Here is a 19,012-nt window from a genome sequence, read left to right on the forward strand (position 1 = left end):
AGCAGGGTCAGTGCTCTGCGCAGCTGCTGTCTCTCTCATGTGTGCCAGAGGCCCAGGTGTCTGCTGGTTCTGTGACTCTTCTCGCTTGGGTGTCCGAGGAACTGCTCCAGCCTTAAGTCTTCGCTGGAGGGTCCGAGGAGCTGCTTCAGCCTTCGCTGGAGGGTCCGAAGATCTGCTCCAGCCTCCTGCTTCCGGTTGGGGGTCCAAGGAGCCTGTCTGGCCATCACCGTCACCTGTGGCTTCCACGCCGTTGCCCGCAGTGCCACCACCTGTGGCTTCCATGCCATCGCCTGCAGTATCATCCTCGCCTGCAGCTTCAGCCTCGCCTGGCCCTGCGGTTGCCATGCTGCTGCCTTTTCCACGGTCAGCACCTCAACATCACCGGCCACCTTCCAGGCCGCTGGTGGGACTTCATCGCCGTCATGGACAACTCCTGAACAGCCTCCTGAAAGGTGTCGCTGCCGCGGCCTTCCGCCTGGCCGGCCTCTGGATTTGTTCTGCCCACGTCGCTGCCGTCTTCCACGCAGCTGACCTCCGAGAAGTCTTTGTAATGAATTAGTGAACTGGCGACCTCCAGATGGATTTTTCTTTTTCACTTTAGCTAGCTAACAGTGAAGAACCACCTAGTGTGAAATAGTACACCATCTCATTGGGTTTGTCACATAAAACCCATTGCTGCAGCCAGGGTCAGTACCGAATTAACCACCATAAACTGCTTTTTATTTTTATTTCTTTGTTTTCCGCTGAGTTATCAGCTATGTCACTAATAAGCTTACATAAATGAATGTCTATAACCAGCAACCAACCAACCAACCTAGTGGCATTACTTTCTCTACTGGCAGAAGACACCACTGGACATGCTCTAAAATGTAACATTAAACACTCATTCATAGACAATGTTAAATCTATACAGTTTTTTTTTCTTTTCTTTTTTTTTTTTTTTACAGTAGATTCAAATGAAACTCAATACATGTAGTTTTTTAGCTTGGTTTTCAGTCCATCTGGTCACAAAGTGATGTAAAAATATATAACTTTTTACCACTAAACTGATACCACACCTTTTATCTGTACCACTGGCAGTTCATGTGCTGACATGTTGCATCCACACCTTCTCTGTCAACATTCTTTTCCTCAAAGCACAGCTGCTGCCATTAGATTGATGATGATTGTAAAAATAAAGACCTCACCTAAGCAGCTTATATCCAGTGACTCAACAAGCAAACAAGATAGAATTGACAAAAATAATACCCTATTGCAAAATGTATAAACTCTTTCAAGTTTAAAATTAAAAATCTGAAATTTCTTTAGAGGGAATGTACACATCCAAGGCCAATTCAATGGCACTTTAAATGATTTACTCTAACTGCTATAATGGAAGGAGTACCAAAGGGCTGAAATGGTCAAATATATATACAAATATCAATAAAATGCTCCTCGGATATCTATAAAATTAACATTAAATGTCATGTATATTCTGCAAGCCTGAGATAACTCACACAGTTATCACACTAGTGATCAGCATCAGCCAACAGCAAATATCATAATGTGTACTTTATGCAAAAGTATTACGTAATACTACAAATATTTTCATCTCGAAAACTTCAACTTAAGACAGCGGCTGAGGTGCAACAAAGGATCACTATTTTTGTACTAACTTTGTCTTTCTTTTCTTTTTTACGAGTAGTGTAATTGAATATTTATCTGTTATGCTCTAGATTAAAGACTATGGTTCGTTTATAACATTCTCTACTTACTTTTAGCTGTTTTGGCAGAAAGTGGTAGCTTTATTTATACAACTTCTCTTACTTTTTGACTTGGTCATATGCGTTCTTTTAGCCTCATTGAATTTTCAGTGTTTTGTTGCATATTTTTAACCCACAATGTTCTATAGGGTTTTTTTTAGTTAGAGTTTTTTAGAGATATGACCATATATGAGGGTGGAATTATTTTCAGCTAATGAGAAAGATCCTCTAGTAAGAAGTATTCATAAACTGTTATGGTGCAAAGCGTGGACACAAATTTCAGCTAATTACTGCTGAGTAACAGGCTAATAGATTATATATTTATACGTATGTATGTATGTATATTTGTGTGTGTATGTTTTGTGGGTTTACATAAAACATTTAAATTGTGTGCAACAGTTGTGTGGCAATTCACAAGTCAGACACAACCCCAATAAAAGGTAGAAAAGCCAAATGGCTGCTCTCGGGGGCTCTTGTTTGCACATAGTCCATAACCCCTCCCTCCCTCTCCTTTTGAAAAGTTCCTCTTTTGTTGATAGCTACATACATAGCTTGATAGATGTATCATACTGGTTCTTCTTGACTCATATTCCTGCTTTTGTAATTTCATCTTTTTGCTGGTAAGACACATTATAATTTACACTCTGTCTCATCTCACACTAATCTGTACTGAACCTCCAGTCATTAAGTTTCCCAAATGTATTTTTCTCTCACTATATGTGTGTGTTTGTGTGTGTATATTTAAATATGTATACATATATATATATATATATATATATATATATATTAGGGGTGCAATGATACTCGTATCGATACTGAACCGTTCGATACAGTGCTTTCGGTTCGCTACGCATATGTATCGAACAATACAAAATTAGCAATTTATTTTATCGACTTTCCTTCTGACGATGCTGTCTGTGTTGAGCGCTCAGTGGATCTGCACTCGACAGTGCAGCCTAGGCGGAGTAGTCGATCGCAGATCCAGTGAGCGCAGGGCAAGCTAGCAAGACAGAAGTTAAGCTCTCCTTGCAACATGGCAAATTGAACCACCCCACCCTCATTCAGATCTGGCGTTTGGAATTATTTTGGTTTTCATGTGACGTATGACCCTGGAGGTAAGCGCGTCATGGACTAAAGTAAAACAGTATGTTGGATGTGCCATGCAATGCTCAATTACATGGGTGGGAACTACTGCGTTAGCGCAGTTAGCTCGTTAACGTGTTGGCCGTCCAGCCCCATGCACGGGGCGATCCACGGTAGCTCGTTAAGGGAGATTTGCCGTGTTGTGGTGTTAACGTCATTTCAACGAGATTAACGCTGACAGCACTAGTGGGAACACAACGAATATGACTGCACATTTACTCCAACATTATCCTAGTGCAAAGACAAGTGGAAGCACACAAAAACAACAAGCACGCATGCTACAAACTTTAGCCGAGTCATTTAGACAGCCGTTAGTACATGATTCTCCTTATGGGGACCTGGTATGTTTAATATGCTGCTGAGAATATAGCCCAGAAAAAACGTATAGTATAGCTTTTATTTTGGAAAGAGCCATTTCTCTGTAATAAACTCTCTTTTCCAAAGACCAGAGCAGCATACGACAGAAGAAAGAGAAGAGAGAAAAAAAGACCAGGAGGGGACCAAAAAGAAAGAAACCTCTGTTTTGAGTTTCTCCGATGATAAGGAAGCTGAGGAGTCTACGTTTAAATTGAAGAAGTCATCTGAGAAAGCAGTTCTGTTCCAAATTAGGAAGAAGGAGGCTCCGCCTGCCAAGACCATCGTCAGCACAGGGGCTGGTGGTGCTGTCTCATCATCTGCTTCACCCACGAAGATGATGATGATGAATACAAGGATAATGGGAGCAATGATGACAGTGATAGCGATGAACGTGGAGTGGGATCTCCTTCAGCCAGCTCAGCCTCAGACTAGCAGTTCTTCTATACGCCCGTAAATATCCCCAATGCTAGAGAGATCGAGGCAGCCAAGAGACGGCGTCGTGCCAATCGAACCCAGAAAGAATTCATTCCCCTCAGTAGAGATGGCCAGAGTTCAGCTGGCAGCACACTAGATCACTACAGCAGGGAAGATGAAGATGACAGAGTCGATGATGATGATAATGAGCTGGATGATCACGAGAGGAGAATCGAGTTTGCCCCACGGATGAGGAGCATCAGGGAAAGAATTACTGAGAAACTTGGAGAAAGTGATGGCAGTCGGTCAGGGACTGATGGGGAGGAGCAGGAACTCTGGGAAGAGACACAAATTGGGAAGGGAGTCAAAAGACGACCAGGGGAGCAGAGCCCATCTAGCAGTGACTCCAGCAGCTATAGCAGCAGTAGCATAAGCAGGCGAGATAGAGGAAGACAGAAGAAGAAATCTGCAGGAGTCAAAGTTCCAAAGATGCTTCCTCCTGTCACTGTCTCAACGGTCAAGAGAAGGATCGCTGGAAAACTTGAGTCGTTGAAGGAGGTGTACAGAGCACGCCAGGCAGAGCTCAGAAGGATGGAGGGCGATGTTGAGGGTGCTAAAACCTCGTTGGAGAATCTGGAGGAAAGCTCCTCAGAGAAGCAGCTTAAGTTTTACAGGACCATGACGACTTATGCCCACAACATGGTGGAGTGTTTGCAGGAGAAGGTTGTTGAGATCAACTCTCTGGAGCTGCAGTTGCACACTCTGCTGTCTGACCAGATGGAGGCGCTGTTGGCTCAGAGACGAGAGAAGATTAAGGAGCAGGCAGACCACCTGCAGCAGCTTGGCTATAACACAGCAGAGCACAGTGCAAGTTCAGCCAATGGATCAGAAACTCAGTGTGAGGTAAGCGTCGGTGTTAAAACTGAGGAAGACTTTGATATGGCTGAAGACACATAACCTTCAGCAGAAGAGCAGGAGCAGCTGCAGAACAACATAGCTGACATACTGTTGAGGTCTAAGGCAGACTTTTCTGATGTCCAAGAAGACTTCTGCAGTGTTAAAAAGATTCTGTCTCGCTTTGAAGAATGGAGGGAATGCTACTCGGAGTCCTACCACAATGCTTATATCTCTCTGTGTCTGCCCAAGTTGCTGAACCCCATCATCAGGCATCAGCTGCTGGCATGGAACCCTTTAAAAGATACCAGTGGAGACTTTGAAAACCTCCCATGGTTCACAGCAGTGGAGACCTTTTGTCATGGACATGGCCACGAAGAGCTGGAGCACACAGACAGACAGACGCTGTCCAGCGTCATAGAAAGGACCGTCGTACCCAAAATGACTGCTTATGTGGAGCTGGTGTGGGATCCCATGTCCCACCAACAGTCTGTCTGTCTGACTGATGTGTGCCACAGTCTGAAGGAGGACTATTCTATCTTTGAAGGAGAGCATAGCAAGCCAGTCAAGGCATTCACAGAGGCTCTGGTTCGCAGGCTGAGAAGCTGTGTAGATGAAGATGTCTTTGTTCCCCTGTACCCCAAAAAGTTTCTTGAAGAGGCGTCTTCACCTCAGCGTCACTTCAGAGATCAGCGGTTCTGGACAGCTGTAAAACTCTTAGGCAATATGGGGAAGTGGGATTTACTGCTCCCCGAGTCTGTATTGAAGGAACTGATGCCTACCCCATGCCTCGAATCGAGGACTTGCTGGAGAAGATCAGAGCGGCCAGGTACATCACCACCTTGGATCTGTACAAAGGTTACTGGCAAGTGCCACTGGAGGAGTCTTCTCGACCGTACACCGCCTTCAGGACACCTGCCGGCCTGTTCCAGTTCACGGTGATGCCATTTGGCCTACATGGGGCACCGGCCACCTTTCAAAGGCTGATGGACAAATTACTACAGGGGTGTGACCCCTATAGTGCCGCCTACCTGGATGATGTAGTGATCTTCAGCAACACCTGGGAGGAGCATCTGCAGCACCTGTCCGAAGTCCTGGGAAGAATCCATAAGGCAGGGTTGACCCTCAACCCCTCTAAATGTGAGTGGGCACGGCAGGAGACCCGCTACCTTGGCTAACAAGTGGGCAGAGGTGAGGTGCGCCCGCAGTTGGATAAAGTGGAAGCTATCCAGAACTGCCCTCGGCCTCGCACCAAAAAGGAAGTCCGGTCTTTCCTGGGGCTGGTTGGCTGGTACCGAAGATTTGTGCCCCAGTTTGCAACTATTGCGGCCCCTCTTACTGCGTTGACCAGCAAGGACCAACGGAATCCTGTCATATGGACAGCGGAATGTGAACAAGCCTTCAAAGGGCTGAAAACCTGCCTGTGTACGACCCCAGTTCTCAGGAGCCCAGACTTCAGGAAGAGATTTCTGGTCCAGGTGGATGCCTCCAAAAGCGGCCTGGGAGCAGTGCTGGCCCAAGGGGACCCTGGAGATGAGCATGCGGTCCTATACCTAAGCTGCAAGCTGCTGCCACGGGAGACCAACTACTCAACGGTGGAGAAGGAGGCCTTGGCTATTAAGTGGGCACTGGAGAAACTCAGGTATTATTTACTTGGAAGAGAGTTTGAGCTGGAAACTGATCATCGAGCGCTCACCTGGATCCATTCCATGAAGGACCATAACAGCCGACTGACACGCTGGTACCTTTCACTGGAGCCTTTCAGATTCATCATCCGTCACAGACCAGGCAAGCTCAATGTAGTGGCAGATTATCTCTCCAGGTTGCCGCACAACGCCAACCTCCGGGTGGAAGGGGATGATGTGACGGAGTTACACCGTCCCGGGCCGCAGACAGCTGATCTGGGCGCATACATGCACCACCACCATTAGTTTCTACAATTACCGTGGCTGCGTGTCTTTTCGTCGACCGGGCAGATAAACGAAAAAGGGTGAGAGGTATATTTTGAGCAGCGCAGAGGGTGGCCAACATATTTTCCCACTTACCTTTAATAAAGCCGGTCGCGGAGACTCGCTGTGATCGCCGATTATACGGGGGTTATGCAAGCCGATGGTATGGTGTTCCGGGGTTTAAATAGTGGGTTCGCGTGCGCTTGAAAGGTCACGTGAACTGCATTATTTTTTGGTTTGTTTTTTATTATTGTGAAACACTGTAGGCTGCCTGGAATTGGCCATAAATGTCTGTATATACATATATGTATTGTAGGAATACAGCGGGAAATAAGCTGAGGGGGGAAAGATTGTTTGGTTTGACTATTACGCCTAGTGGGAGGGGCTATGGGGTATAAAAGAAGGCGGTCAGGGCCTACCTGGGTTCTTTTCCAGTGAGATGTTACAGAGAGGGTAACATGCAGACTGTGTTTTGTATATAGATGTTTGTTTTGTGTTGACTTAAGTTAGTTTCCTATTTTCTTTGTAAATAATCTTTTGTGCACCTGGGAGGCCGGCAGAATAAATTATCCACACTGAATGCTTTCTGACTACGCCTGCATTTGTTCGGGAGAAGTTTAGGAGAGGACCCCGCGACATATATACATATATATACATATATATATATATATATATATATATATATATATATATATATATATATATATATATATATATATATATATATATGTGTGTGTGTGTGTGTGTGTGTGTGTGTGTGTGTGTGTGTGTGTGTGTGTGCTGAGTATAACCTGGAAATCCTGGGGTCAAAATGGGAGATGCCCCCAAGGGTGATGGAGAATGACCGAGCTAAGATCCCTAAGATCCTGCGGGACTTCCAGATACAGACGGACAAAATGGTGGTGGCCACCAACCGGACGTGGTGGTGGTAGACAAACATGAGAAGACGGCCGTAGTGATCGATGTAGCGGTTCCGAATGACAGCAACATCAGGAAGAAGGAACACGAGAAGCTCGAGAAATATCAGGGGCTCAGAGAAGAGCTCGAGAAGATGTGGAGGGTGAAGGTGACGGTGGTCCCAGTGATAATCGGAGCACTAGGTACGGTGACTCCCAAGCTAGGCGAGCGGCTCCAGCAGATCCCGGGAATAACATCGGAGATCTCTGTCCAGAAGAGCGCAGTCCTAGGAACAGCTAAGATACTGCGCAGGACCCTCAAGCTCCCAGGCCTCTGGTAGAGGACCCGAGCTTGAAGGATAAACCGCCCGCAGGGGCGTGCTGGGTGTTATATATATATATATATATTAGACATGATATTTTAGGTTATTCATCAGCAATAGAGATAATACAACAATGGCATAAGTAATTCATGCAAATACACCAACCGACAGACTCTGAAAGTATTTTAAGTTCTGTGTTTTCCTTTCCGTTGGCTGTCATGGTATTTGATTCAACGTGATGTGCTCATAATGTAGCAGCTGGTTTATGCTGGTAAATGCTATCTGTGCAAATACCATAAATACAAGAGGACATTAAACCTTCTGTGTTTATCTGATTTTTCTGCCTTCCAGTGCAGTGCTCTTAATATGTTGCAAACTATAAATAATTTTAATTAAAGAGTTATCATTTCTGTTACTTTTTTCTTAAAGGCTTAGTGCTAATTTTCACATTCACTCACATTGTATTTGTTCACAGATTGGAACTCCATCAAGATGTATTTCAAAAGGGGAAAATTCAGAGTGCACATTTCCCCACTACTGAATATCACAGCAATTGTTTTGGTCTCCATCCTTTTATGGAATTTATCTGGATATACCTTCTGTCATCAGGAGTCAAGACTTTGTGCCTGTCACAAATGTCTAACAGACAGTGATCCTTGGTTTAATTACATCATTAGTGAATCTCCTAAACCTTTTATGTCACAGAAACATAAACCCTCGGAGGAAGATTTCAACTGGTGGAAGGTAAATAATGAAAACATATTACAATAAACCTTTGTCCCACTGTGGCCATGTTAAAGTTATTTTAACTGCCCATCCCTTGTTTATTTTATGACACCTGTGTTTACTGGTATAGCAAGAGCAGTATATTCAAGTGTGTGCTACCTCCACCAAAAAAAACCAACACAAATATTCCTCCGTAGTTTAGCTACGGATTAGATAAGTTTAAAAAACCTTGTTTTATGCTTATCTTTTTTTATTTTATGTTTACTCAACTCTTTATCCTTGCAACCCGTATTTCTAACTGGGTGAAGAATTGTAAAATACAATTACTTATATAGATATCTTTAAAATGATAAAAGAAAAAAAAGAAGTTTCACCACTCATCTGAGAAGCTTCTTCAGTTCTAAGAGCAACTGGTGGAGAGTCCCAGATTTTAACCTTATTGGAAGTATCCAATTGGAGGGATAATAGGTACTTTGTATCAAACCAGTGATTTATGACCTGTCGTCAAATGCTGTATGACAGAAGAAGTAATAAAGGAAGTAATAAAGGTTTACAGCAGTCATAGTTTTTATGAATATCATAAAATTATATAAAAAACAATATAAATAATCATATAAATAATCACCATACTTCATTGGTATGGTGGAAGTATGGTGATGTAATAGGATGATGAATAGGATGTTTGGATTTTAAAGCCAAAAGGTTTACTTTTTTGACAAAAAAATTACATCCTTTTTAGACAACTGTTTTTGGGGACCCGTGCGTGTGTGTGTGTGTGCATGTGTGTATGTGTGCATCTATGTGTGTGTGTGTGTGTGTGCGCGCGTGCGTGTCTGTGTGTAAAAACGTGTTAAAAGGATCTCTTCACAGCCCCCCTCACCTAGTTTTCAATTGAGAAGAAATGTTACATGGAGATGCTCCATGTTTCAGCCATAACTGAAGAGTCCATGCCTGGAAATTGCTTGCATTACCTGGATTTAATTGACACACAACTGAGTTTAAGATTGAAAATAATGAACAGTGATGGCTCTGATCTGGCCCCGGATGCCCTGGTTGTTGTTATCAATTATCCTTTAAATACCATTTTCGCACAGTGTGAGGTTACTCTGGGTGACAGGTTGATATCCCAAGGCCAGTTCAACTCATCCCTGTCCTCCCTGTGCCGCAAAAGGAGGCACACCTCGCAAACGGAGGGCGCCCTTACTCAGCCTTCTGCCTCCAGCAGAGCTGTCCCTCGGACCCTCCAGCAAAGACAGGTGAAGGCTTAAGTGGCCCCTCGGACCCTCCAGTGGAGATGAACGAAGGCTGGATGGGTCCCTTGGACCCTCGAAGTGCCACGAAAGGCAGCGCTAACAAGGTGCAGTTCTCAATTGGCTTCTTAGCCTCCAGGGATCTAGAATCAGCTAAGGGCAGAGGGCTAGCCTCTGGGGAGGCCCTGGAGAGAGTAACTGTCTCAAACGTAGCCAGTTCATGAGAAACAGCACAGGTTAATATGAAATTTTCTCACTGCATGGAATGAATTGGCAAGACTGGTGCCCGAATGGGTGGCTGAGCTACTGGGGACACTAGAGACTGAGCTGAGGGAAGCTGAGCAGCTGATTGAACTGTAGGCTGTAGGTCAGCTGCCTGAACTGAAGGCTGTTGACTGAGCTACACCTTGAGCAGGGGATGAACAGTTCTCAGAATTGTCAGTCTTTACATTAGCAGTGCTAGTTAGTATAGCTCCAGGCTCGAAGGGAGCAGAGCAAAAACAGTCATTAGAATTTAATGTAGCCCCCAAAAGGCAGTCTCAGTAATCTCAGCTGCAGGGAAACCAGGAAATCCACAGTTATTATTGTCCTCCTTCACACAAAACACAGCCCCCGAATAAATAGTCCCAAAGTCTGAAACAGAAAAATTGTCCTTTTTACTCACCAAAGCCGGCTGCTCTAAAATCCCGGGGTCCGACTGTGGTGAGGGGCGTCAACGGCGTGAGCACCACTTCCCATTTGAAGGCTGGACCGACGGGCCGAGCAGCGAAGCGGTAGTGGCTGGTTGAGTAGTAGTGCCCAGGGAGCGAAGGTGAAGCTCGTTCAGAATAAAATCCTGTGCGAGCGGATTAAGTGAGCTGAGCAATCAGGGGAGACCGGGAACTAATTGCTGTAGCCGATTAGCTATAGCTTTCCCCTTGTGCTGCAGGAACAGATTGATTAGCCGCTCTACGGAGTAGATGACGTTCCTCTGGAGCTCCTCGGATGGATTAAATGCAGCGGGGTCCACGGTGGCTGGTTCGTACTGTCACGGCTCATGGGGCAAGCCATGTGGATTTTAATGAAGGACCCAAGATGCAGACAGCTTTCAGATGCAAGGGAGTTTCATTAGGGAAGTGAAATAAACAGAAATACAGTGGGCATGAAACAGAACCTGAGGATAACCTAAACTGGAGACAACTAATAACAACAGACCTAAAGGTGGTACCTAAAGTGTGTGAATGTGTGTGTGAATGGGTGGATGACTGGATGTGTAAAGCGCTTTGGGGTCCTTAGGGACTAGTAAAGCGCTATACAAATACAGGCCATTTAAAGGGGAGATGCAGGGAGACTCGGGAAAACCACACAGGAAAACTATGTCTACTATGAGCGACCATCTTTGAACAGAGGCGGTGGCTCACGACACCAACTGTCTACCATCTATAATCCAGTTTTGAGATCCCTTCCCAGACACCTTAATGCCCACTCAGGAAATCACATGATAGGGTGGGGTCAGGTTTCACAATGAGCTCACCCGAAACCTTGGCTGATTGTGACCTACACCCATTTTCACACCTTGGCTCATGTGATTAGGTAGAGGACCAGTAGGGGGTCCATGTCCCTCTTGGGGGACACTCCCACGAGTCTTAAATCTGGGACTCTCCACCATTTAACCCTAGAAATGAAGAAGCTTCTCGGATGAGAAGTGAAATGTTTTCAAGCAACTCAAAGAAATCGAAGACGCTTTTCCCCCCCAAGCTCCTTAGACTACGATGACCTGGATGATTGAGAACCTTCACAGACATATCTCAATAATTAATAACACAAATGTGCATACGTTTGATCCTTGAAGACACTTAGAAATAGATGCTAGTGCTATCTATCAAATAACTGAAATTGAATCAAACTGAAACTGAATCAGAACAATATTAATCCCTAAGGGAATTACACTATTGCGCACAGTTGCTCCAAGACAATGCAGATATTTTGTCATTAGCAGGGATAATGTTAAAGACGAAATGTGTTTTGAACAAGAGATGTGATCTGAGGTTGCAAACTTTATTCTTTTTTCTCAGCCCTTACAGAGGGAAAAACAAAACTTCACTGTCTACAATAAAACACTAGAACGTGTGTTTCAGACAATAACACCCATTGCAGATGTTGAAGAACCTCGCCCTGATCGCTGCAAGAGTTGTGCAGTGGTGGGGAATTCTGGAAATTTGAGAGGATCCCAGTATGGACCCCTGATTGATTTCCATGATATTGTGATAAGGTAAGAATAATTTAATGGCATTTGTCCCGATTCGTGATTGAGGTGTGAGACAAACCACTACTGGTCCAAGTGCGTCAAAACAATGATTTTATTAAACACATGTGTGGAAAGATACACAGCTCGATATTGTCAACCTAGATCTTCCGTCAAAACATACTTTCAGCATGGTTTTATTATGTCAGGGTAAACACCCCTTCTCGCGTTAGACAAAACATCACATGTATAGGTTATCATTAAGTTTCCGTATTTAACAGCATTTTTCCCTATATGGTTGTCCGGCTCCTCCAAATGCTTCCTGTAGACCTTGGATCACTAGTTGCCAAGCAGAGACAAAGCAAGATGTCTTTCACTTTTACCCTAGAAATTATACTTCATGTCTATGTGTATGTAAGCATGTTAGGCATTCATTCACAGCATTCAAGTCATTTCATCAATATATCAGTTCAGACATAATGCTGAATGACATTTTTAACCTTCATTAGACTGTATGCTTAACTCTATCATGAGCACAAATGCAATGTGTGTTAATAACATGATTGAAACTGTATGTTTAATAAATGGAATAAATAATAATAATAATAATGGATTGGATTTATATAGCGCTTTTCAAGGCACCCAAAGCGCTTTACAATACCACTATTCATTCACTCTCACATTCATACACTGGTGGAAGCAAGCTACAGTTGTAGCCACAGCTGCCCTGGGGCAGACTGACAGAAGCGAGGCTGCCATATCGCGCCATCAACCGGCGACCGGAATCAACATGATATAAAATGATATAAAATGATATAATCCCCACACATTATAACCATCATTACACAAAAAGAAAACACAAAAGCTAATTTCAACAGCACTGTTCACTGACAAAACCTGAAAAGCCTAGATTCATGTCACAAAAAAAATCTAAGTTTTGTTATGTTTTGTTATGCATATAATGTGATGTAAATTACAATGTGTCTAAAATGCTAAATATGTAAACTTATATATCCTTCTGTACTATTTAGAGTCAACCGTGGGATGACCAAAGGTTTTGAAAGAGATGTTGGAACTAAAACAACTCATCGTGTCATGTATCCAGAAAGTTCTACTAGATTGGACAACAAAACTCATCTTTTGTTTTTTCCATTCAAAACACCTGACTTTTTGTGGCTTCTGAAGTCATTAATTCCAGGGTAGGCCAAACATGGTTTCTGTCTTCACTTTAATTATATTTCAATTTCTTTTAAAACTTATGTTGCTAGAAACTGTACTGCTACTGTACTGGAATGGCATTATGAAATTTCAGATTTTAATAGCTTTGCAATACATTCTTAGCTAACTATAAGTAAAGGTGCAATCCAGGTTCATCTGTTTGAACAAGCAAATTAAACAAGGTTCAAAATTTAGTTAAACCTTAAAGGGTTCAGATCAATGGTGTATATTTTGTTTAGCATTCAAATGACATATTTTAATTTTCTTTCTTGGCCCTTAAACTCATTTATGGCCCCGACAGGCCAAATGGACTGCAACTTAAGAAAACACCAGCAATGAGAAAAACGCTGCAAAAGCAAACAAAACACAACGGAAATAGAAAAAACAAAAAAAGAAATAGGAAAAAACAGATTTCCAAAAGCACCAGGGAAGTGTTTCTGGGGAGACAATTTGCAATAACCAAAATATGCTAAGTATTGCACTGGGAGATACTTAAAAGAAGTGGAGGATCTATCGGTTTTGTGAGGAAAGAAAAGATGAAAGGCAAGTGTGTTACCCTAACTATTAGCCTAATAATCCATCATAAGTATTATATGAATCATGTTTTTTCCTATTTCTGTTTTTGTTTTTCCTATTTGTGATTTCTTTTTTCCTATTTCTGTTTTGTTTTTCCTATTTCCGTTGTGTTCTGTATGCTTTTGCAGTGTTTTTATTGCTTGTGTTTCCTTAAGTTCCAGTCCGTTTGGGCTCTCAGGGCCACCATACATTTAGCTGTAAAATGTATAGAATGTTATAAATCCTAAATGCTTCAAATAACTTAACTAAATGTTAAAAAAATGTCATTGTTTTGTTGGCTGACATAAAGGGGAAAAAGATTATTTGGGGTAGTATCTATCCACCTAATGCTGATGATCAGACTTTTAAGTGCTTTAAACAACAATATTGCCCTGGTGGGGATTTTACGGTGTCAGTGGATCCAGATCAAAGTGCCACTGTAATTTGTAGGCTTGAAAACAAATGTACACTGGCGAAGGCATTTGAAGGTGGTAAACACACTGGACACAGTGAAATAATCTCCTACACAAATCCTTTGTTTACTCCAACACAGATGACTCAAGTTTATGAGCAATGCTGCAGCTATTAGGAGATATCAATATCAGGCCTATATCTCATTTCCCAGCCTAATGTATGGGTAACTGAACCCACAAAAAAGAAACTATATGTGGTTCTGTGTCTTTCCTGGGGTGTTCCCACAACTGTTTCATGGGGAAACTTGCTTTAAAGAGCGGAAACACCCACACCCTCTAGCAGATCATTACATGAAGGAACCTTTTAAAAACAAGCGCGTCCATGCTCACAGGTGTACACACGGGTGCTCACACACACAAACTACACCCTTTTTGGCTCTTACCTCAAAGCACACTGTGCGCTGTCGATATTATGTGCTGCACAATAATGTTTAATATTTAGTATTTACTGTTATATTCCCATATATCATCGTGATGTTGTTTATTGTATTGCTCTCATTTTCTTCTGCTTGTTTTCTTTTTTCTTTCTCAACAAGTGATCCGGGTGATTGATATATGTATTTTTTTTGTCTGCTTATTTAGTTGGTTTTTGTTTTTTTGCCCTTTATCCCCGTCCCTCTTCTCCGCTGTTTTCCCCCCCTCTTCCTTTCTCCCTTTTCTTTTCCTCATTCAAGTCTGTCCCGTATCTAGCAAGTGAAAATAAAAAAATAAATAAAATAAACTGGGCGATCGTGGCTCAAGAGTTGGGAGGTCGCCTTGTAATCGGAAGGTTGCCGGTTCGAGCCCCGGCTTGGACAGTCTCGGTCGTTGTGTCCTTGGGCAAGACACTTCACCCGTTGCCTACTGGTGGTGGTCAGAGGGCCCGGTGGCGCCAGTGTCCGGCAGCCTCGCCTCTGTCAGTGAGCCCTAGGGTGGCTGTGGCTACAATGTAGCTTGCCATCACCAGTGTGTGAATGTGTGTGTGAATGGGTGGATGACTGGATATGTAAAGCGCTTTGGGGTCCTTAGGGACTAGTAAAGCGCTATATAAATACAGGCCATTTACCATAAACAATAAAAGGTGAATCAAATAGACCATTACGGCAAGGCTGGGATGGTCAATTTGATAAAGTAAATCCGTTGGGCATCTTTCCTCGCCTTTAGACAACAATCCTGATGGCAAAAGAGCCAAACGGGACAGGCAAGAAAAGAAAAAAAAGATAAGAAAAAAAGAGTGAAAACACAAACGTGTTCTTCATCAATTCTTCTACCAGGCTCATCTTTGATTCATTTTCTCACAATCTACTTCATTTTTCTGCATACAAAAATGCCTTGATTTCCTAAGGGTCATGAATTGAACATCTTGCATTGTCCCATTGTATGTGTGGTCAAGCCTTTGACAGAATGTTAGCTTCAAACCATGTTTCCCTAAAACAGGCACCGCATCTCCCCATTAAATCTGCTCTCTAGTTGCCGTTGGGACCATTGGGAGTAATTTAACTTACAGCTGAAGCAGTAATACTATTACTTTTAGCTGCATATCCACTTTCTAGTGGGCTAATAAACAGGAAATATTAAAACACAATTTTGAGACACCCCACTCCCCAAGAGCTGTTTGATATTAAAATATATTCCTATGATATATTCTGGTTTTTCACATAGCTAGCAGCAACTCTTTTTTTTTTACATGGAAAAAAGTTAAATAAATTGTTTTATGAACAACTGAACATCTTATTGTGATTCTTAAGTCTTAGGTAATTATTAGCATTTGTTTGTTAAACAACAATTTCTTTAACAAATTCAACAATATATTTTCTTTTCAACAGGGAAAACGGTGCTCCAAACTCTAACAAGATAACTAACAAAGATTTGGTGAGTATTTTAGGTTTACCTTAACAAAACTGGCAAATGTTGATGCCCAAGAAGTCCAATAATAACTTTACGCTACCATTAATTCAGGCATGCATGCTTACATAGACACTGTCCCCCATTTAGAAAGACAGAGGCGTCACACACTCTCACAAACCAATCCCGACATCAACGTCGTCATTTTGAATAAATGTAATTTTTTAAAATAAGAATTATGTATGCTCCCACTAAAAATCAAGAATGTTGGATACTGTTTGTCGGCGATTTGGACAGCCCAGCGGGTGCTCCCAATGCCTTTGGAGTAGGTGAAGCCAAAGGCAAGATATGCTTCATCACATTTTCCAGTAATGCCCCCCCCCCTTACAATGGCTCTTCCCACCCTCAGCCTTTACTTTGTTGCAGTATTTGTTGTTTACTCTGTTCTGCATCCGGTATGTTATTGTTTTCCACAGTTGCTCATACTTGACAATTATGTGCTCGGAAGGTCATGCATGTCACTGAACAAAGCCATGCCACTAATAGTGGCTTCTTTTAGCCACAGTGGTGCTTATTTAAAGTATTTTGTATATTAGTATATTGTGCATATACTTCATAAAAGAACAATTAATAAAACTCAGATTTAAAGATTTGCCTGATTTATAACAGGTGTCGATCCTTCATCCAGCTTTCATGAAATATGTTCATGATGTCTGGCTGAGAAAGAAGGCTGCTTATCCATCCACTGGCTTCCTTGCTGTGGTTCTCAGCTTATTAATGTGTGATGAGGTATGTTCACCTTACACAATCTACTTCTACATTATGCGTCTGACCGACACTCATTGTAGACATACTTGAAGAAAAACCGATTAAGAAGCAATTTCACAAACTAATATATTCATGTAATGTAAATTATGAAAGTATATTTATGGTTAGTACTTTAAGTGCACCTTTGATTGTGTAGTTTTTAACACTTTGGACTGGCAAGTGAAAAGTTGCTGGTTTGATTCCAACTGGAGAAACATATTGTTGTTTGGGGTTGTGTCTGAAAGGGCATCCAACATAAGTTATTCCCATTCAAACGTACAGAGCTACCCATTTGTGTCAAATAGGCAGCCAAAAATAATTTTATGCAACTCTCAGATAGCACTGTATACAAATGCCAAACTTTCAAACTGATCTAATACCAAGTAAAGACAGGACCAATGTTGGAGTCAAGGAGACTCAACTAATACATTGCACTTATAATTGCAGCGTATTCATGGCCAAAATTTCAATTACATTGGGGGTTTTGTATGCCTAAAGAGGAATAAAAAAAACTCTGGAAAGTTGTTTTTTTCCATGACTGAAGTTTTCATAATTCATGCATGAAAGGGCTAGGAGTGCAATTTGTGGCAACATTTATTTAAATTCAATACTAAAGACTTAATGACTGTAAAAACTTTGTTTCTTTAGGTTAATGTCTTTGGGTTTGGAGCAGACAGCGAGGGAAACTGGAACCATTACTTTGAAATCCTTAAAAACAAACGGTTAAAAACAGGAGGCCACCCAGGAGAAGAAGAATATAAAATGCTTGTTAAATTACACATGAGGAAGAAAATAGTTTTTTTTAAAGGATGGTAATTTCCTTTAGTTTTTCATTTGTCTCCTCATCATTTTCAAGTCATCGTCAGTGATAACCATAACTCCGTAAGAATAAATAAATTTAGTTCTAAAAAAAAAATCAGTGACCAGCAAAACCAAACAGCAAAAAACACAATTACTGAAACTGACATGCACGGTTTGGGATTGTTAGTAATGAAGACTCAGACCTCAGGAGATAAACATCTGTTAATAGAATCATCTGTTAATAGAATCATCTGTTAATCCAGTGGTTCCCAAACTTTTATTGGCAGATATAGACAAAATACTGTTACTGTTAATCTAACTATTTTGAGTTTTTATACGCTTACATATACACACCCTTTCTAAATGGAGTTACTGTCCCTCCATTTAGAAAGGCAGAGGCGTCATGGTGTAATTATTTCATGTGTAGTTGGGTTTTTTTTTTCCCTGTGTAACAATATTCAGCATTGCCATCAATACATTTTTCAAAAAATGCCTCTCTGTGCAAAATGGGTTCAAGAACATAAACAGCTGTGGGATACTGTTTGTCCGTGATTTGAACTGGGGGAACAAATTGTGGTTCAGACTGATATTATTTGTATCCCACTGTAACTTTACTGTATAAAGAGCTAACATCTAGGCCCCACACTTTGGGAACCTCTGTGTTAATCTATGACAATTATTAAGCACTATGTAGCAGAGATGGCGACTTGCAATCGCAAGTTAGACCTGACCAAAACAAAAACCAAACCAAAGTTTTGGGATTTGAGTCTTGAGACCTTGTCATGAATTGCTGTGTGAGGCAGGTAGGATTAGACCCAAAATTCTGTTTATTGCAACAACCCTGAGTGAGTATGCACTTATCATTTTAAATGCTGTTGTACATCAATAAAGCAAAGGTCATATAAGATAATTCATAACATTTTACAAGTGTTAGAGAGACTAATTGGTCAATAGAATATCAGTTTCATCCATTAGACTCTTGAGACTTGACTTGGACTTGAAAAAAATTGCTGGTGAATATTTCTTCTATGTAGCATGTCTACATTTTGTCTCCAAAATAAAATGAATACAAAATGCAATGCTGCTTTCAGTTTGTCACTTTTCACTCCATTACCTGATTAGATGTTGAAGACTTGATGAATGGGTACAGTGCCATTTAGTATCAATCATGAATTCATGCCATTCACATTAAACTCCTGTAACCTGTTCATTATCAAGAAACGATGTATATATTAGAGATGGACCGATCCGATATTACGTATCGGTATCGGTCCGATACTGACCTAAATTACTGGATCGGATATCGGAGAAAAATAAAAAATGTAATCCGATCCATTAAATATCAGGAAAGCACCTCACAAAACTTGCAACACGCCGTAACTCGCCTCAGAACGTCGGAGCAGTATGTGTCACGTG

General features: G+C 41.8%; 1 protein-coding gene and 1 pseudogene across 2 annotated transcripts in view; both read left to right on the top strand.

Annotated features, from left to right (window-relative positions):
* Positions 1 to 18,675, top strand: part of LOC113015156 (CMP-N-acetylneuraminate-beta-galactosamide-alpha-2,3-sialyltransferase 1-like) — a 37,818-nt gene extending 19,143 nt beyond the window's left edge. The window contains exons 2-7 of one of the 2 annotated variants that reach the window (XM_080296290.1): positions 8,194 to 8,462; positions 11,749 to 11,945; positions 12,950 to 13,117; positions 15,970 to 16,015; positions 16,658 to 16,777; positions 17,444 to 18,675. In XM_080296290.1, coding sequence (XP_080152416.1) covers positions 8,211 to 8,462; positions 11,749 to 11,945; positions 12,950 to 13,117; positions 15,970 to 16,015; positions 16,658 to 16,777; positions 17,444 to 17,611 — 951 coding nt within the window. In that variant the 5' untranslated portion in view covers positions 8,194 to 8,210 and the 3' untranslated portion in view covers positions 17,612 to 18,675. Of the gene's footprint in view, positions 1 to 8,193; positions 8,463 to 11,748; positions 11,946 to 12,949; positions 13,118 to 13,437; positions 13,680 to 15,969; positions 16,016 to 16,657; positions 16,778 to 17,443 lie in introns of those variants that run through there. The other variant, XR_013904654.1, reaches the window with a different exon arrangement.
* On the top strand, positions 344 to 6,858 carry LOC113014303 (intron Large complex component GCFC2-like; annotated as a pseudogene).
* Positions 18,676 to 19,012: the final 337 nt, after the last annotated feature.

This window comes from Astatotilapia calliptera, chromosome 22, assembly GCF_964374335.1.
Source record: "Astatotilapia calliptera chromosome 22, fAstCal68.1, whole genome shotgun sequence".
In the NCBI taxonomy this organism is placed as follows: Eukaryota; Metazoa; Chordata; class Actinopteri; order Cichliformes; family Cichlidae; genus Astatotilapia; species Astatotilapia calliptera.